The 21,762-nt window shown below is 39.8% G+C and overlaps 2 protein-coding genes across 2 annotated transcripts in view; both read left to right on the top strand.

Moving 5' to 3' along the window:
* Positions 1–21,762, top strand: part of LOC134634421 (zinc finger protein 239-like) — a 54,941-nt gene that overhangs the window by 24,975 nt on the left and 8,204 nt on the right. The gene's annotated exons all lie outside the window — the stretch shown is intronic.
* LOC134635009 (zinc finger protein 665-like) lies at positions 7,384–21,290 on the top strand. The gene is made up of 4 exons (XM_063484518.1): positions 7,384–7,677; positions 11,372–11,470; positions 15,100–15,948; positions 18,644–21,290. The coding sequence occupies exons 2-4, from the start codon at positions 11,453–11,455 to the stop codon at positions 19,136–19,138; spliced, it is 1,362 nt and encodes a 453-aa protein (XP_063340588.1). The 5' UTR covers positions 7,384–7,677; positions 11,372–11,452; the 3' UTR covers positions 19,139–21,290.

Raw genomic sequence — 21,762 nt, 5'->3', positions numbered from 1 at the left:
GCCACACTTATGGAGCTCCACAATTCTTTTCCTGGTGTTTTGGTTGACATCTCTTGATTTTCCCATTTCAAAGAAACAAGCTCTGTGTTTTACCTTATATGCATCCACAGGTGTGCCACCAATTTACTCACATGGACTCTACTAACCTATGAGAAGCTTCTTCAGCTCAGAATGGAATCATCTGGAGTTTTCTTATTAATTAACAATAAACTTAGTGTATATGTACTCCTAAATTTGATGAAAGTGATAAATATAGACAGCTCTGTCTCTCCTTATTCTGACATTTAACTAATTCAAAATATATTTCAATATTTATCTAAAACAAAAGTTTACTCTAAATTGATGTTGTACAGTAAAAATGTTTTATGTTTTCTCCCTAAAGTGTATGTAAATATCTGGTTACAAATGTGAATATACTGCTGTGTACTGAAATTCCTCTTGTTTTGCATAGAAATATACTGAACAACATACAAAGCATAATATATAAAATAACATTTACCTGACATTTTTCTTTGAAAGAACCCTCTAATGTCCACTCTTATATTTCAGTACATAACTGAAACCGATTTAGTCGGGGAGGGTAACAACTGAAAATATGAAATAAACACACGTAAGCTAAGACTCTCTAAAAAAAATAGCATTTGTTCGGCTTTTCATTTCGCCATTTGTTGATTCACTTGAAGAGCAAGTAACGTAATATTGGTCAAGTGATCAGTTTGATATCAATCTTTCGTGATACACCGTCATATTTACATTATTTGTACAATACGAATGATTTGCTTTGGTACCTGGTCGAACTTAAGCTCTCCTCTGTCTGCCTGGCTCCGTTTCTCCAACAGCGCACTCACAGGCAGCAGCTGCCCCGCCCCCTCGCTCAGTCGCTTAGTGCCTGAGCTCGGATCATACCAATATCAGGGGGGATTTACGCACAGTCGTAAATTCCCACAGTGTGCACTATGTGCTTCGAATATTGTGTGTACTTTTTGTTTTATACAGTTGTCAGCCAGGCATCTAACTATGAAAAAATTACACTCCAAAAGACCCCGGGCTTCTGACAAAACAACCCGGGCTTAAGCCCAGTAAGCCACCCCCACGCTCCGCCCCTGGCCCCGCCCTCTCCTCCCTGTGCCGCAAGCAGCAGGCACACCTCGCAAACGGAGGGCGCCCTTACTCCCAGCAAATGGGCGATAGAAAACCGATCGGTGCCTATGCCATTCCCAATATGCGCTGGCTGATGTCGGTGCAGCATGAGTACAAGCAATTTAAAAAAAAAAAAATTTTTTGCCGATGCCCGTGATGCTGCCCCCCACCACGATGCCACCCCGGGCAACCGCCCGTGTCGCCCGTATCAAAAACCGCTACTGCCTACTCCCCACCCCGCAAGCAGGCGAGGGAATCGGCCCGGACAATCGGCACCCCATGCCCCGGCCCAGCGATGGGGAAGTGTCCACTGTGGCAGGCGCCCGCGCCTCCAGCGGAAGCCCCGGAGCTGACCTGGTGGCCACCCATGTGGCAAGCAGCGGCGGCGCAGCAGGCATGGAAGTGAGCCGGGGCTCACAGGCAGCTGGGCAGACAGCGTGCCTCTGTTGGAGGAGGCCGAAGCGGACAGCACGCCGCCCTCGGGCGTGGCAGGACCCCCGCGCACGTCGACCTCCGTCTCCAGCTTGGCAGGTCCCGCTGGCGCGCCAGCCTCCGGCTCACCCCAAGCCACGCGCTGTCCACCATTACAGTAATCACACGGTTGCTGTAACAGTACATTCAACGGCTGCAGCTCTCCTGCTGCCAGTCGTACACATGAACACCAACAACAACAACAGCACAAGCAGTGCACAGGTTTTAAACTGGCGAGGCATGATTGTAGATGCCGTGAAGGTGAGTCCATCTCACCTGCAGCGGCATCGCAGACCACGACCCGCCACAATAATAAAGCTTTTTTTTTTAAAATGATTTCTCCTAATTATGTCCTGGGTTTTAACTGTTTAATAATAAAAATGGAAACATCACAAAAAACACTTAAGCTCATGAAAATTAATTGCGGTTTAGCAATTCAATGACGCATCCACCTTATTTATTTACAAGTATCGGTATTGGTATCGGCGATCCTGGCCCGTATTTACTTGGTATCGGATCGATACCAAAATATGCAGTATCGCACACCACTAGTTAGAACACATTGTGGTGAAATTAGATGATTGATAAAGAGAGACTGTTCCAATGGTCAGCACTGCTCTTCCCTTTTCCTGAGTCCTTAACAATTCTTCTTCCCACGATGAGGTTTTCGAGGAAACGGATAGAGATTGAAAATGTGACGTAAAACCGCAAATGATTGTGGGTACGAGTGGCAAACTGTACTAGTGCACGCAGGCTTTCACATGAAAACAGTCACACAGCGATAAAAAGAAACACAAAGAATGGCAAGAAGCTGTTGTATTATTAACTGCAATAACCGATCGCATGACAGCCACGGGAAGCCGACGGGTAAAGAGATCGGTTTTTATCGGATTACATCGTGGACGAGAAATTGTTTAAGCCATGTTTCCGGAGTAACAAAGAGCCGACAGATGGCCTGGATTGCAGATCAAATATAATGTTCCAGAACACTCCAACTCACATGTTAGTCTGCTCCAAGCATTTCCACAAAGGTAAGTCTTCTGTTGTAGTTATTACGTAATTTATCATAACATAATTGGTGATGTAGGTTACAAATAAGTCTTATATTGATTTTAATTGAATTCGTTGCGCTATGCTGCTTTGTTCACTGTGGCTTTGCGGGCTAATATTTGTTGTGTTTTGTAGGAAAACCAGCCTACAAAATGCAGGAATGCGATCCAGACTGGCACCCTCTATCAACTTGGGTCATACCAAGTTTAAAGCTGCTACCACAGCGAGATTGGATCAGTTAAGAGAGAGAGCGAGATCAAAACAGCCACAAAAAGTCCCGCATATATGTGCCCAAATGTTGTATTGAAGCAATCAAGTGATGAATAACTGTTTTCCAGTATGTTGTTTTGATTTTTTTTTTTTCATTGTTGATTTGTTTTCACCGAAGCAGCTAATAAAGCATGATGGAATACAATTTTGCCTCTTTCCTGTAAGATTCTATAATAGAATGAAACAACAATGCCAGTTATAAATTAAGACAATAAATTGACTGAATTATGAAACACCTATTTTATTTTTATTAGATCTCAAACTGTTGTGTAATACTAAAACCTGAAACAACAAATAGATTGCGTTGGCCTGTGAAGGAGATAAAGAAAAAAAACTTTAACAACAGCTGTGAAATGGTATAGTCCAAATCACCAAAGTAAACTGGACCTGGGCTTGTTGCAGGGATCTGAAGTTAATAAACATTTTGTGAGTGTATGCACTCACACTTAGGACCATATAATAATAAATATGTGCATGATGAAAGTTGGGCAGCACGCTAACGTTCTTTCTCCACTCTGTATGCTCGTATGGGTCTGACCCTTTCACTCCTTTGATTTTTTTACCTCTTACTGTTTTTTTTTGTTTGTTTTTTGCCTTTTCGTCAACTCTGTCTTTCTACGGACCTGCTGTGTTCACCGTAGTTTTGTACATAACTGTTTTTGGGGCAAATAAAATGCAAGTAGGGATTAAAACCGCAGAATGAATGATTACCGGTGCTGGAAATGCTAACGCTTGATGCAGCGTTTTGATTTTGTTGCCATTTGTACCCACAATGCAATGCGCGAAAGTCACGTGGTCTGTCAATCTCTATCAATGACTGTAGAAAACATGGACGACGCAACAGCTTCCCAAAAATGAAGCCAAAACGTCTCTATCGCCCCCTGACCCCCTGACCCCAGTCCCCCTGGGACTGACCCCAGTCCCAGTAGCGGATGGAACTGGGGTCAGACTAAAATAAATTAATTCTCCTTAGATAATTTTTTTCCAAAGATTCTTTCTTTTGTTTTCAATAGTTCTCATTATGCTGATTGATGTCCAAGGGGTCTCCTTTCCCATAAGTTTGATTCTAATTCCTACCGCGGTGATGTGAAATTGGGGTGTAACGTCATCATAGCAGCTTTGACTGACAGCTGCAGTCACGGAGAAACTTGCGTATCTCTGTTCGGGAATAGCAGATAGAGTGTAGGCTCTGAGAGGAGGGCCAGCGTTTACGCTACGAAAACACGCCCGAGTGTTTTAACCTGACAGCCTGAGGTGTTCTTCAGTAAACTGGACTACCGGACAGACGGACCCGAGGCCCCGCTGCACTTTTTCGGTAAGTTAAACGTGTTTGTAAGCTAGTCCGTAACTACCGTCCTTAGCTAGGTCCTGAGACCTAGCTAGTGTGTTATTTACCATAAAGTGATTCAGAGTTATTCATACCAGAGTAACCAGAGAGGATCATATATTTTTAAATATATAACTTACAGGACTGAATATAATAATATTTAAAAGTAATAATAATAATATTTAAAGAATATTTAAAAGTCCGGAGCCTCTGGGGAGTATCCGAGTATTTATAACATTACACAATGTTATAAAAAAACATAAACGAGTGAACCGTCAGCTCGTTCAAACACACGTTAAAGTCTGTTTGACTCCACACCACCGAACAGAGGCAGCAATATAACATAGCTAACATTAACAGTGCAGTGAATCCTGCTTGTGCCGTCATATTCAGGACTGCAAACCGAGCAGCATCACTGACTTTCAGCTTGTTGTGTTTGTGGATATATGACTGACTTTAATTATCCATAAAATCATCACATTCTCTGTGAGCTTAAGGTCAACTATTGAACGGCTTTAAAACCAAGTAAACGCTGAAAGTGCAAACATCGCTAATGTCATATAACTTTGCCGACATGTGGCCAACAGTAATGTTTTAATGTTATTCTGTGGCGGAGGTGTGGTCCCGGGCGCAGCTGCAGGGGAGGAGTGGTGCAGTGAGCTCAACGAGGCGGTGCTGGAGAGGCAGGTGAGAACAGCTGATGGCGTTTGGACTGATGACGGTTTCCTTCCCCTTTTTTAATGAGACGGGAGAGGAGTGGAGGGGAAGCTGGGATCAGCTGAGACCGGAGCTGTCCAGACTACGGACTGTCACAACAAATGAAAACTAAAAATAAACGTGGCATCTGGCAATAAAGAACTGTGTGTGTGTACGTGTGTGAAGTGCATCTCACATATTCATTATTAAACATTTGCACATAAATAAGTGACATAATATTCAGTACTTATTTTTAAAAGTTTACTCTTCGGGCGCTCCGCTTCCACCGTTTTTTTCGGCAAAATTATCCACACCCACCGCCGCGCTATGAAGTCTGGGATATGTTGGGCCATGAAGTCTACACCGCCACATCCTTAAAATTCAGGGAAATGAAGGACGCATTTGAGGGCCGCATTTCGAGCAGCCTTCGAATTGGGACAGCCTTCGTCGCGTCGCTGTGATGTAATCGGCCTTAAAATGCGGCCTTTAAGGCTGCAGACCCTGAATTGGGATACAGCCATATACTGCTGCATGGGCTGGGCTGCAGTTACATGTAAGGCAGGCATGTCCAAAGTCCGGCCCGCGGGCCCAGTTTTAATTGGCCCGCAAGTAATTTTATAAATTGAATAGAATATGGCCCGCACTTCAACTTTTGCTTGAGTGTATTGCACTTCTTAGTTTTAACACCAGGGGGAGCTGCTGTTGATCAAGGCAGTTGCTCCACCAAAAAGTACAATCACAGAAGAAATATACCCCCAAGTTACTAAACATGGCAGAACCGAAGAAGCGAAAGGTAGAAAGTGAGTGCAGAAAATTTCAGACAAGGTGGGAGAGTGAATATTTCTTCAAAGAATTCATGGGGACGTGTATCTGTTTGATCTGCACTGAAACTGTGGCAGTTATGAAAGAGTATAATGTACGACATCATTATCAAACCAAACATCAGGCCTATGCATCCTACACTGGTGCTGAGCGAGAGCAGAAATTAAAGCAAATGCTAGCTCTCCTGCAGGGTCAGCAACAGTATTTTTTTCGTGCTCAAATTGTCCAGGAAAAGGCTCCAATATGAGGTCGGGATGGAGACCTCATAAAACATGGCCTCGTTAAAGTCACGAAATAATGTGCCCGGAAAAAGTGCAGGACTTCAACAACGTCAGCATGTCCAGAAATCCAGTTGTGCGACGCATTGAAGACTCGTCAGCCAACATTAAACTGCAGCTGTTTGATAAAGCTGTGCTCTTGATTTTTACTCCATTACATGTGATGAGAGCGCCGATGCCACAGACGCCGCACAGCTGCTAATTTTTTGCGGGGAGTGGACGAGAGCACGAGCACTTTAGGTGAGTAAAAAAAATGTATTCCACAGTACCCGTGTGTTAACGTGCAGGTACACGTGCTTCAAATATCAATAATGCGCATCGATTCTGTCACTACCCTGCTTTTGCGCACCACTTTCTTATATGCGTTTTTCTTGTTAACACACAGAGTACACACCGCTGTGCACAGCGCACGCACATGCAAAGTCAGCTGATCTCATCTGATGCAGATTTCCTCCTTGATCAAGTGACATTTGTCCGGATTTTTTGGCACGAGTGGCGTCGGATCAGCACCGCAGCTGGATGGCCCGATTTACATACCCAGCGCAGCTGATACTCACCAGAATAATTTACTAAAATTATATGGACTCCTGTTATTAAGTCCAGTTCAGTCTGTTAATGTTGATAACAGTTTCAAACGAACGTTAATAGGTGTGTTGCTAAGCCTAATAACTTAAATAACAAACTTGAAATTTACCCGTCCCATTTTCCCCTTTATTGTTTTTTCTATGTGCTGTAAATATTCTGTCTAAGAAGAAATCTGAGGCTGCTGTTCTGAGAATGAGCTACCAAAGCTTTTTCTGCATAAATCAATAAAGATCCATTTATGGAAAGCTGTGATGAAGGCAGTTTTGTCTTTAATTATATTCAACAATATAACACATTTGACCATTTTTAAGTGATTTTTAAAACAGTAAAGGTTATATACCTAATTTCTAGTAAGTGGCCCAGCCCGTCCTATATTTTTATGTATGTGGCCCTCAGCGAAAAAAGTTTGGACACCCCTGATGTAAGGTTTTAAAAACTGAGCTTAAATAAATGATTAGCGGTAATAAAAGCCGAGGGAGGTCAACAGTGATCACTGACTGTTTTTAGGAGCTTTTTGAGATTAAATAGAAGAAAATACAAAAAATTAAACATGTTAACAGCACAAAAGCCATATTAAACGCAGACTACTTTAGGGCTGGGAGCAGGATTCGTCACGTCATCACTTAAAGACCGGATTAGGGAAACGAGAGAGCAGGTACTTTTGGAACGCACCCCACGTATGTGTTCAGTGAAGCTGTGGGTCACGTGACCGCACTGCAACAAATCACCGCAGAGCAGGAAGAAGGGGGCGGAGCACAGTGTGTGTGCAGGAGACGAGTCGAGCAGAGAGAGCTGCATTTTCATGAAACGTGAGTAAAGCAGTGAACTTAGAGGAGAGAAACAAACTAAAGTATCGATCATATACCACTACCAACGTCTGGATCGATATCTGCATCGATTTGTCCACCCTTGTCTCCTGGATCGTAGCTGAGATCAGCGTGAACCACGTGGGTCTCTGCTCCCTGATCTGTTTCCTGTGTTTGGAAAGAGTTCCAGCTTCATCACGGAGTTTCTCTCGGTTTGTGGGCTCATCTAAAGGTAAGCACCGAGCCACACCCAGGGTTAAAAAAACATTTGCGCACCTACAGCATTATGTACAGTTCAGTGCGGGAATCGCTATTCACAGTACCTTTAGGTGCACCTCGTAAATTCAGGAAACTGTACACCTAAACTCAATGATGCTTTAGTTTTATTCTCCTTTACGAGGATGGGCGGAATATTAGGGGGCCTGCTGCATATGTATCCCTTAAAGTAGCCACAACCATAGCTAATAGTAATAATTTAATAATAGTAATATAGTATTTTCAGTACTAAGATCAAATTTGGAGCTTATATTTTGGTCGTTTGTTTTTATTATTATTCTTTTAGTTAAAGTAAAGAAACTAAAATGTTACATGATTCATAGTGTTTTTATTATTATTTTATTGTCATCATATTACTTGGTTTTATCCCAAAAGCTAATATAACAAATAAAATACTCTCAAAATTACATATTTCATTAGTTTGGGGTATTTTTTGGGTTGGGCATATACTGATGAGAAGGGGAAGGATTTTGGGAGAACTGCATGTGTTTTATTGAATCTATAAACAGACACACACAGTGCAGTGAGGAATTAAATCCACATTCAGCAGCACTGAAAGTTATAGAGAGATCTTTGACTTTTGAACTTCTCACTTAATAGAGATGTTATGTTACGAAATGTTACACTATGAGTAAAAAAAAAAAAAATTAAAAAAATGCTTGGACACTGCTAGCATGATGGGCAGGTTTTTGATGAGGCTCACACGCAAACCTAAAGCAGAAGATGAAGATTGCCAAATATGCTTCCAAACCAACTTCCTTCTAAGCCAAAGAGTAGAAAATATGATGACGTATATCTTGCCTTTTGCTTCATTTGCACAATGGTGGTGCCAAGTATGGGTGGGTTTCAATAATCAATTTTCTGATTGAGGTATTAAATCCTGAATCAATTTTAAATATAAAACGGTGTACTACTGAATACAGTAGTGAGATCTTTAACCAGGTCTTCCCATTAACACCTGACCTGTCCAGAGGTTCAGTCAATGAGCTCGTCACTAGCTTCAATGCTAAAATGTTAAATGTAATGGACACTATTGCTCCCATTAAGGTGAAGGTTATCTCTGGAAGGAAAAAGTCTCCATGGAGAAACTCCACACTGGTGAAAAATGAAAAAAGAGAGTGTAGGAAAGCTGAGCGCAGATGGAGAAAAACAAACCTCCAGGTTCATTATGACATCTATAAAGAGAAACTTCACAATTATAATTTAACACTGAGGAGTGCAAGGAGGTCCTACTTCTCTGACATCATCACCAAAAACAGTCATAACGCTCGGGTCCTATTTTCTACAGTTGACAGGCTAACAAACCCTCCTGTGTCAGTGGCAGCTGAACTTCATTCGACCATGGCCTGCAATGACTTTGCCAAATTCTTCACAGAAAAAATCCAAAAGATTAGACAAGCAATTGGTACATCAACAGCAGATCCAGGATATGTACTGTGTCCACCGAAAAACTGTTTAAACACCATCAAACAGTTTCACCCTATTAACAGCAAAGACCTGGAGGACATCTTAGGCCAACTGAACTCCTCCTCTTGCTGTTTAGATGTCCTGCCAACAAGTTTTTTCAAAAAGGTCTCAAAGACTTTGGAGTCAGACCTGTTACAGATCGTCAACTTTTCTTTAATGTCAGGTGTGTTTCCAGAATCACTAAAAACTGCTGTAATAAAACCTATACTGAAAAAGGACAATCTTGACAAGACACAAATGAATAACTACAGGCCGATCTCAAATCTCCCATTTTTAAGTAAGATCATTGAAAAAGCAGTTTCTCAACAGCTCAGTTACTTCTTAAAACAGAATAACTGCTATGATGCCTTCCAGTCAGGTTTTAGACAGAATCACAGCACTGAAACCGCTCTGACCTGCAGTTCAAAAAAGCGCCCCTCCGACAGCCAAACCCATCTGTTCTCTGATTGGATTGTTAAATTTGTGATTGACATGACATTGGCCAATTAGATGAAAGGAAGAAAAATAGGGTCAAAATTCGTATTTGTAACTTGAAACTTGAGTGCAGAGTTTCACACGTATTTTTTTGGCTAAGTGCACACACCAGTCTTTTTTACACACACACAAATTCCTTTTACACATACAAATCCTGATTTACAAATACAAAACTGATTTACAAGTACAAGTACAGGTACAAGGAAATATTTATGACCACATTTTGAGCCCATAGTTTTCTGACAGTGTCCATTGCCTCGTTTGTAGTTATACAAGTGAAAAGCGAGACCACATTGAAGGAGAGTATGGTTTCATCTGGATCCAGTGTAAGTTTGTGGACCTCAAATGAAATCACTTTTATTGTCACATCACATTACTGGTCCAATCGTACAGCACATGTGAGTGAAATTCTTGCGTGCAAGTGTTACACGTATCGAGTGGCAGCACCCGTAGACAGCAGTATATGTGTCTGGCAAGCAGGAAAGAAATGATCAGACATGGAGATGTGGCATGTCGTTCCTGAATACTCCACCATTATGTATTCCAATTCCTACTTATGCACTTTTTGTTACAGTACAGTATTACAACTGTGTATTTACTTGTTCCATATTCCATATATATATTCTGTTATTAGCTAGACAAAGAGAATCAACATATTTCACTGTCATAGACATACCTAGTTTTCTTATCAAACTTTCTTCAAAACAAATTCTAAAAAGATAAATCTATAAATCCCAAATATTCTGAAAGAATTATGTAATCAGCACCATCTCAATATGTGTGATGAATTTAAGGAAACACTTTATGGCAGAAAAAGCGACTAAAACAATACATGATAACGGTGGAGCCGAACAGTAACGTTACAGAATGTTGGGGGTGTGCGATCCAAACTAATGTGCTACCCATAGCATGCTGCTAAAGCTGTAAACAAATACTTACAAAAATCTAATATATTATACTACACAATGTTGTGCGCTTTCAGTTTCCGACCTTTATAACTAATCTATGCAATATATCGGGTGTGACTGCTTTTAATTTATATTTCTGGCACGATGCTGACCTGCAAGCAGGACAAAAATGATCAGACAGGGAGACGTGGCTTGTCCTTCCTGAATACTCCACCATTATGAGAAAACAGTGCAGACCATAGACTTCTGACTGCTAACAACAGGCCAAACCATGGTCTCACACTGCCACCTACTGGTACAAAAATGAAGCCTATGCTACAAATATCCTGGACTAGTTACCAGGTCTCCTATTAAAACCAGTTAATTTAGGGCATTTTCAAATGAAATGTCACTTGCTTAAACATAAATTAATTCACAAAAATGTGATCACACGTTGGTGGGTATCACACAAGGTTCACAAACAACACCAGTGTGCAAAATACAAGAAACAACCGTCAGGTGATCAAAATGAACCTTAGACTCAAACATTAGAACCGGCTTTTCCCCACAGTATGCCATGTAATAAATTATGTCTAAAAATATCTAGTTTCATGCATTGGTCAAAACACTCAACTCCATGTACACAATGCCCAGCTGAAAACACTTCACACAAGTCAAGTTGCCCGACATTTACAGAAAATGCACTATTTTGGATATATATTGTTATCAGGATGAGGAATGTCTTATATTGGGATATAAGATTTTGGTCTGCTTCTTTTTGTCAGGGATAAAATACATATCTATACTTTTTTTGTGTCCCAGCTGAGTAACGGGAGGAGAAGAGTCTGGTGGAGCAGCAAATTTCAGCCATTTGGACTCAGCTCAGCTACTACAGAGAAAACGATGACTTTAACACAAAAGGTGAGAAAAATATCACAGTTACACTGTTATTGAAACTGTGTGCACAGCTGGTTGTTAACAGCAGCTTTAACTTTTCCATCCTGGGCTCCTCCATACATACAGAATCTACATTCACAAACGAAAACCACAGAAGTTACAACAAAATACAAAGATCATATTTTATCAGCACACATGCACACACATGGCAGTCTGTTACACAGGGGGCCAGCTCCTGTATGGAATGTTGCTAACTTTTCCTTTGAGATATGTAATCTGTGTAGGACCATGAATTGAAGGAGCCCATGTCTGGCACATATAGGAGTGTACCCTGTAGAGAAAGGATTGCCAGAGTTCATCTGTTATATCCATCCCAAGGTCTTTACTGGAGCCAGGCAGGAATCTCTGTAGTAAAACAACTCATCCAATAAAGCACATTTCATATATTTGCTGCCCAATAATAAGACTGAAAGTTTGGCAAGGCTAATCCACTTGTTGGCTTAGTTCATGAAATCTTTATGAATTTGAGGAATTTTTCCATTCCAAATAAATGCAGAGATATGCTTATTCAGTGTTATAAAATACTTATTGGGTATGTAGCATGGAATACATTGAAATAAATAAAGGAACTTGAGTAGTATGTTCATTGTGATCGAATTGACGTGGCCAATTAATGACAGTGGTAAACTGTTCCATCTCTGAAGATCTCAAGCAACGGGACAACGTTTCTTTCATAAAGATCTTTATATGAGTGTGTAACCAGATAGGTCATAAACTCTGATTTAACTTTGTAAATGAAATCTTCCTGGCTATAGAGTTGACACAGAGTAGTTCACTTTTATATAAGATAAGATAAGATAAGATAAGATACCTGAGGATTCCATACCATCTGTAATCTCTGCTATAGAAACCTTTGGACATCTGTCTGGTTATAAGGTTAACACGAACAAAACTATTGCTATGCCATTGGGAAATTTGCCTATGACATGTAATATCCCATTTACTTGGTCTGCTTCTGGATTTAAGTACTTGGGGATATACATCTCACCTAATATATAAAATCTATAATGAAAGAGAATATAGACATAGTTCATAAAAGCTTCAAAAAAGATCTTCCTAGATGGATGAATCTTCCGGTTTTCTGGATGGGGAAGATAAATGTAAAAATGAATGTGCTGCCACGGCTTTTATATCCTTCACAAATGCTCCCGATAAGTCTTACCAGGAAAACCATAAGAGAAATTGAAAAAGATCTGTCAAGGTTTATTTGGAGGGGTAAGAAACCCAGATTAAGTATGAAAACATTACAGCTGCCCAAAGATAAAGGGGGCCTTGCCTTTCCTAACATTCTGCTTTATAACTGGTCTTGCCATAGTAGAGTTATACATGAATGGATTCATGCATATCTAAAAGAGACAGAGAATCCTTTGAATGGTGAACATGTCCAGGATTCCAAGATTTTAAGTGAACAAGTGAGTAAATATATATAAAACATAACAAAGTAATGATTGACAATTACTTAAAAACATGACGTGATATGAACAAATACACTGAAAGTAACCCTATAATGAGTTATCTAACACCTTTTATAAACAATCGGCACTTTACACCTGGAATGAAAAGTGCAGTATTTCAGAGATGGCTTGGTGCAGGAATACGTGTGGTTGGTGATCTGTTCAAAGGGAATGTCTGTATGTCTTTTGAGCAGGTCCAAAAGAAATATGGAATACATCAAAAGGATTTTTTTTGCATTTTTACACACTTGTCAATTCATTAGTTTAAATTTTGATGCTTTGCACAATATAATGCAACTAGGACCCAATGAAAAAAAAAATATTAAACTTAAATTCAGTTTTATAATACATTACAAGGCCTTAACAACATAATATTGGGAAACTTATTCAGAGTTGGGAGGGAGACCTCCAGTGTCATTGTGATGATTATGCCTGGAATGAGTGCATACAATCTGCACGTTCTTTATTTCTTAATAACAGATATAAAGAAATACAATATAAAATTTTACACAGACCGTATAGAACACCTACTTTTCTGAATAAAATTGATCTGAGCAGGTCATCACAATGTACTAAATGTAAATCTGTGGGGACCAACTTGCATTGTCTTTGGACCTGTTAAAAAATATCAAAATTCTGGCTCTGTGTAACAAAAGAATTAAAGGGTATACAAAAAAAATCCAGCTCAGTATTTATTGGGGCTGCCAACTCTTAACAAATTTCCAGACAAGAACAAATATAAATTACTATGTAAATTATTGTTATTGGCAAGAAAATGTATTCCTTTTAATTGGACCAATGGAAAATCCACCAACAATAACTCAGTGGTATAAAGAAATCTTCAGAGTCTTACCAATTGAAAGATGGAGTGGAATATGAAATACTAATGGAATACTTACCTGATGATCTGAGGGAAACTATACAGAGAGGGGCAGGCCCACGTTAATAGCAGGTTGGGTTTGTCAGATCAAATGTGTAAATGAGTGGTAGACACAAGTATTTATTGTACTGTTTTTGTTGTTTGTTATGTCAAAAATCCAAATAAAGAGATTAATAATAATAGGAAGATGGCTCGACCGAAACGCATGCTCAGTGAGTTCCTCGGGCAGCAGAAATCCAAGGAAGAGGAGGAACCATCATGGAAGGACAGGCCCCTGCACGGTATGTACCACCAGCAGATAGAGGAAGTGGCTGACATCCAGAAGTCCTACCAGTGGCTGGACAAAGCTGGACTGAAAGACAGCACAGAGGCACTAATCACGGCAGCACAGGAGCATGCTCTATGCACAAGATCGACAGAGAATGGGGTCTATTATACCAGGCAAGACCCCAGGTGAAGAGGGTGTAAAGATGACTCTGAGAAAATCCAGCACATAACAGCAGGGTGCAAGATGCTGGCAGGCAGGGCATACATGGAATGCCATAACCAAGTTATTGCTCCAAAAGTTGATTCTGTTCATCTGGACGTAGCGTTTTGTGGGAGAAACATTTTGTCACTCATCCAAGTGACTTCTTCAGTCTCAGCTGACTGCAGGTTTCCCCAAATCTTATAAACAGTACATTTGCATAATGACTGAAACCAGCCCACTTAAGGTTTTAGGGGGCTGGTTTCACTCAACTTTTTGGAGATTTACTTTCCTGGATGATTGAGAATGCATCAAGACATCTGGACGTAGTGTTTTCAGTGTCATCAGGATGCTACAACATAAAGCAAACACCATCACTACAGACACAGCGGCCAGAGAAGCAGAGAAACACCACATCAAGAAGCCCCTGAGTAAATGTGGTGATCCCACCTGGACTTTTCTCAAAACTGGGAAGGCGCCAAAAGAAATCTCCAGCTGATCCAGGAGAGAAGGACAACCGCTGCACTACATAGATAGATAGATAGATGTTTTGTAGTATTGTCTTTACCTCATTTATTTTAATTTTTTTTTATTTCCTTAGATTATCCCTCTGTTCAACACTTTGGCTGACACTTGATGTCTTTTAAATGTTCTATACAAAGAAATCTGTCTTGACTTGACTACAGTGTGTTTAGTGACATCTTTGACTCCACTAATAGAGGGAGTTGGAAGGTTCAGTTTGTTCCACAACTGCATTTCACTCACTGCTCTGTTTGTATCTCTGTCACTGCAGGACCAACATGGAGCGAGAAGTCAGCGCTCTGAGGAGGCCGACAAACCTCACAGAAGAAAGGGAGAGAAAAAATACAGCTGTGATGAGTGTGGGAAGGGGTTTACCCGTCCTAGAGGCCTAAAAACACACCAATCTTTCCACAGTGGAGTTAAATCTTACAGCTGTGAGTTGTGTGAAAAATCTTTTACCCAGGCTGGACACTTAAAAACACACCAAATCATCCACAGTGGTGTTAAAGCGTACACCTGTGATGAGTGTGGGAAAGATTTTTCTCGAAAGGATTCACTAAAAACACATCAGCTTAGACACGTTGGGGAGAGACCATTCAGCTGTGACTTGTGTGGAAAATCTTTTATCCTTGCTGAGTATTTGACAAAACATCGACGCATCCACACTGGGGAGAGACCATACAACTGTGACTTGTGTGGAAAGACTTTTACCCAGGCTGGAAACCTAAAAAGACACCAGTTAATCCACAGTGGAGTTAAACCATACACCTGTGATCAGTGTGGTAAAGATTTTGCTCACATTAGCTATTTACGGCTTCATCAAGTTACCCACTCTGGAATTAAGGCGTATGGCTGTGGCATTTGTGGAAGACACTTCAGCGGCAAACAGAGCCGAAATAAACACCTACGCATTCACACCAAAAATGACGTGTGCTACTGTGATCAGTGTGGCAAACTGTTTGTGACATACAACAGCTTAAAACAACACATGTTTACACACGCTGAGGAGAAACTTTATAAATGTGACCTGTGTGATAAGGCTTTTAAAGCTCCACGATCCCTCAGAGTCCACCAACAGCTCCACACCAGAAAGAAACTCTGCAAGTGCAGTTACTGTGAGGTATGTATTTATATTTTTATCTTTTGTTTGGATTTATCACACTTGAATTTCAGTTAAGAGGTTTACTTGCATGATCATTAAAAAAACCCTGAATAACTAATTCTCTGTAGACACAGTATCCACTTTGTACCATATACAGGCCCATGTTAGATTTGCCATTTCTGCTGGAATTTGGCAAGTGTCAGTAAAGAACTTAAGTCATCTATCTAAAAACAATGATCACTGTTACTTTGTATCCATAATCGGATTTACAGTTGCAATTCATTTGAAGTATTTTTTTTAACTAATTTTAATATCAAAGCTCAATGTGACATAAAAACTTCTTTTATAGAATATTCAGTCAAATCTGACACAAATCTCCATAAGATTCCCTGACATTGCACAAAAGTAGGACTTTAAATGCCTCTCCCCTTTCTATCGAAGATTCGAACCACCATACTTCCCATTAAGTAGAGGACCTGCTCTACCTCCTGAGTTACAGCCACCCCAGAAATAACTCAAGAATAGAAAAAGTGTTTGTATTACGGGTGTGAATGGGTGATTGAGGCGTGTTGTAAAAAGCTCTTTCAGTGCTGAGGTAGAGTAGAGCCATTGCGGGTGGGTATAATTTTTTTTTTTAAAAAGCTTCGACACTGCTAGCATAGTGGAGAACAGAAGCATCACCAAATATGTTTTCAAACCAATCTCTTTCAAGCCAAAGAGTAGAAATTTGATGAAGCCTATTGTCAGGTTTATATTATTGGATTGTCGTTTATGCTTAGAAATATCTACTCATACATGCTTAGAGTTTTATAAAAGATTGCATAATGATAGAGGTTTGATCCTTATCAGTCTGTAAAGACTCTGTGTGCCTTCCAGAGTGTTCTGGCATGCACACACAGACCTCAAGGTCATGAGAGAGGTTATATCTTTTACTGATTTATGGTATAGGAGGACACCTACTCTGTATCTGGTTAAGTATAAGAGCCTTTTGTTTAGATGGACTGCTAGACTTCTGGCACCAGCTTTGGGGAGTCTTCGCAGGATCACATCTTGCCACACACACACACACACATACTTACACAACGCACAGACAAGGTACTCTTTGTTCACATGTATACCTATGTAAGACGTCATGTGTTAATGAACCTATGCATATTCATGTAACCACAATAAAAGGAGTGCTACAGGGAACCTGGCTGAGAGTCTGACGGAAGTCAGGTCTCCCTCATGCATGAGTAACACAAAGAACTTCGCCTGCTTGTGTCTTGCTTTGCTGTGTAGTTGAATTCTCTCAGTTCCAGCGGCGGGTTCGTGCTAGACAGACCCATCACCTATCTTACCTTTGTCTTCACCTTTACAGTGGTGGATAATGAGGACAGTTTAAAGCCAAACAAGCTAAATGCCACTTGGAGACAAAACATCCACAGCACAAAGACAAGTCAGTTTACTTTTTTAAACAAAAATTTGTGAATAGTTGTGCTTAGCAGCGTCTCTTTAATAAAGCTGCATCCGTGCCAGCAAATGCTTACCTCTGCTCTTATAAAGTTGCCTACCAAGTGGAACAGTGTAAAAAGCCACACACAATGCGGAGGAATTAATACCATATGCATATTTATGATATGGGGGCAGGGAAAGCTCAGTAGGTAAAGTTGTTGCCCCATGATCAGAAAGTCCGGCGTTTGAATCCACTGAACAGCTACCCTGAGGTACCCCTGAGCAAGGTACCGTCCCTACACACTGCTCCCCGGTGCGCCTCCTTAGTGGCGGCACACGGCTTCACTGAGTGAACGGGTCAAATGCAGAGAGAGTAATTTCCCCATAGGGATCAATAAAGTATACACTTTATTATTATTATTATTATTATTATTATTATTATTATTATTGTTATATGTCAGAGGACATAGTGGAACAGCCTAATGATAAGGTGCGTGATAGACACTTTTCTCTGCAGATGTATGAAGCCACTGACAGTAACAGAGACTGCTTACTGATAACATATGTCAGAGCGTCTATTTAATTTGCTTCAGCAGTTGAAATTAAAAGTTACAGTGCTGAACATTGATGTGAAATCAGTGGTCTGCTTTCTCACAAAGGATGCCCTTAGAGGAGGGCCGCACAGTTTTATGCTAAAAGAAAAAATGTATTGTTATGACTATCTTCTTCTGGCTTCTCCTGACTGGATCTCCTCTTGCACCTCATTCACGTTTGACCTCATCTTGTATCATCCCTCTTCCTGGAATAAGATGGAGAACGAAAAATCACCTCCCCAACCTATCTTTGCTGCATTTAAAATTATCTAGCAATTTTCAGCATACCATTTCTAGTTATTATCTAAGCTCAGGACATATTGTTCGGTCTCCCTTGGCCAAGCAGAAGTATGTCCCTGACTTAAACCAGTGTGATGTGTAAGCATGTTTGCAGAACCCTCTGCAACTCAGCATGTCAGTCGCAATAATTCATAGTGCTGAATGAAGGTTTTGACCATCACTACATGGAGTGCCAACTCTTTAATGAGCACATAGCAATGTGTACATAAAAAAACAGCATTGTTTAATAATTTTATTCCTAACTTCGCCCAGTAAGCTGAGTGTTATAATGTAAACAGTAAAATGTAATTAGGCGTTGGCAGAGATGCTCTTTATTTCAGGCGACGTTCAGGATAAAAATGTTGAAGGAATTCTGTCACTTACACTGTCTTTATCTCTTTGTTTAGAAGCAGAGCGACACAGATGGATCCAGTTCTCAACCCTGTCGTCACTGTGGTGGTGGGAAAGAGTTTCTTTGTGACCTTTGTGGAAAAACTTTCAGTAATCGTGGGAGCCTAAGAAAACATCAACTTAGACACACTGGAGGCAAAATGAACTACTGCAACGAATGTGGGAGAGGCTTCACCACTGCAGGTAACCTTAAAGAGCATAAACGAGTCCACACAGGAGAGAAACCATACAAGTGCAGACACTGTGACAAAAGCTTCTCACAATCAGCTCATTGTAAAAAACATGAACGTACACACATTAAAGGAAACTTCAGCTGTGACCAGTGTGACAAGACCTTCAGAAATCTCAGTTCATTCTCCACACACAAACGATCCCACGCTGCAAATAAACTGTTTCACTGTTACCAATGTGCAAAAACATTCACTTCATTATCTGCTCTGTGCAAACATCAGCGTGATCATGAAATTATTCCCATCACTGGATCACAATGATTCTGAAGAGACAGAAATATCATCTTCTGGATTCGGGGTCAGACTTAAAAACCTTGAGATCAGGCTCCACAGAGTTCAGCTGGACTCTCCTGTAAAGAGTGTCAGCTGATGTCACACTTGAATCTGATGAGGTAGCTCTGATATCTGGGCCTGCAGTAAACGCACTGAATGTTAAATTTAGGTAGTATGGAGATAAACATCAAGTTTATTTTCCTTTGAGCGATATTAGTGCTTTTTATCCCTGTCACATTTTAATCTTTGTTCCCTTAGTACACAGTAGTGTGTAGTAGTTGTTCTTTTTATTGTATTATAAAAGTTATAGGAATGTGTTTTTTACCAAACTGATATTGTATGAAAACTGCAGATGTGGATAATAATAACTTCATAAAGCATTTTCAAACAAAATACCGAGCAGCTATTTTACATACAGTGGTCATTTATCGCAGGAGTTATGTTCTAAAAATAACCCACGATAGCTGAAATCCGCAAAGTATCCAACTTTATTTTTTACAATTATTATAGATTATAGATGTTTTAAGGCTGTAAAACACCAAACTACACACTTCATACACTTTTGTCAGACAGACATGGACAATTTTCACACTTCTCTTGTGAAAGTTCAAATCTTCGTAGAAAAGACGTCCAGTGTTATAGAATGAAACCAAAGGCACTCACAGATGCCTTTGATGGTGCAAAACATTTCGTCAACATTGTTGTGTTTTTTGGGAAGAAAACCGTCACGAGGCGGGATGGACTCATGCGCAGACAAGGGAAGCTAAATGCAGTTCCTTTTATTAACACACAACACCAGGTGCAACTATATATAGGTGAGAGAGGGGGGGAGATCCAGAGGGGCACAGGGGAGGTCCAGAAATAGGGGCTCTTTACACATGAGGAAATCGTCACACAGTTCCAAAACACAACACACCAGCAACTCCACTCGCCCAGGGTTTTAAGGGAAAGAGAATCCTGCGTACAGGAACAAGCGGTTAATCCAGCAAGATAAAACGAAGAGACAACTAGAAACTAGGGTACGGAAGCTTACTACCGAGGTTACTCAATAGTCCAACGATGAGATGTTTCCAGCCACTGCCTTAAGTAGTGGACGCTGGTGAAGTGATGGGCCACAGGTGCAAAGGGCAGGATCGGAAGCCTGCAATGAGCTCCGCCCAGGCGACACATGGCGAGCGTGAGGGAGAGAGAGAGGGAGAGGGAAAACAAGAAACATCTGTAGCCAACCTGGGTCAGCCAGGCAGACATGGGGACCATGACAAAAACTTACAAACAGACAGTACAGCACCTCAGAGTCACACTACTAGCGATCGAAGATTTATGTAAATTTGACAGGAGACACGGCACGAGATTGAGTCACAGTGGTCTACAATCAGTACACAGAACATAATCTGCTGTAAAAAAAAAATTAAATAAATAAAAAAGCATGCAAATTTGCACACAAAAAAATCAGCGAAACAGCAAGACCGGGAAAAGTGAACCATGTTATAGCGCCAGGCGACTGTATATAACATGTATATATATATTTTTTTCATTATAACTTTCTTGCTTTTTTCCAAATCTAACTTCTTTCTATGTATTTGTATGTATTTATTTTATCTGTTACCTCAGTAAAATTTTAATTGTTTTTCATATTTAATCTTCTTATGCTGTGGTAATCTGTGCTTAAAAGTGTTTCTTCCCAAACTCCAAATAATGTCACACGAGTTGCTCTTAAAGCTTCCAGTATGAACTAAATCTGTCAACTGGTTTGTACCAGAATATAGAGTAGTGAGTCAGTGTAACCTTTATTTAATCAGGCAAAGAACACATTCTTATTCACAGTGGCAGCAAAGAAATGTTAAAAGCTAAAAACAGCAGCACACATGAAGACCATTTTGAAATGGCAGGTGACTTCTTTTAGTTCATTCAAATTCTTTTGAAAACTCTAATTTTAGCTCCTCCTTTCACTTTAGTTTATTTACTGTATCTTTGAAATCCACATGTTGTTTGTTATTGAATGCATTTTGATCCATGTTCTGCAGCTGTTTTCTGATTTTAAGTTTGTATTGTCAAATCCTCATTCTGTTAAACCATTAGTTATATTTGATGAGCTCTCTGTAAAGTTTGTTTTATAAAACACTTTGGTGTGAAAAATAAAGAAATGGTCTCACAACAAGTAGTTTGAGATTTGAGTTCAGATTGATTGTTTGAAATTTAGGAATGTATGAGTAATATGTATATATATACATATATATATATATATATATATATATATATATATATATATATATATATATATATATATATATATATATATATATATATATATATATATATATATATATATATATATATATATATATATATATATACATATATATATATATATATATACATATATATATATATATATACATATATACATATACATATATATATATATATATATATACATATATACATATGTGTGTGTGTGTGTGTGTGTGTGTATGTATGTGTGTGTGTATATATATATATATATATATATATATATATATATATATATATCTATGGTATATTTCTGCTCACATTCTGTAACTTCTATGGGTGCTGTGCTATTGGAAACCGAATTTCCCGGAGGAACCCACCCA

This window comes from Pelmatolapia mariae, linkage group LG9, assembly GCF_036321145.2.
Source record: "Pelmatolapia mariae isolate MD_Pm_ZW linkage group LG9, Pm_UMD_F_2, whole genome shotgun sequence".
In the NCBI taxonomy this organism is placed as follows: Eukaryota; Metazoa; Chordata; class Actinopteri; order Cichliformes; family Cichlidae; genus Pelmatolapia; species Pelmatolapia mariae.
The sequence above is the reverse complement of the archived record's forward strand: the minus strand, read 5'-3'. Positions and strand labels throughout refer to the sequence as shown.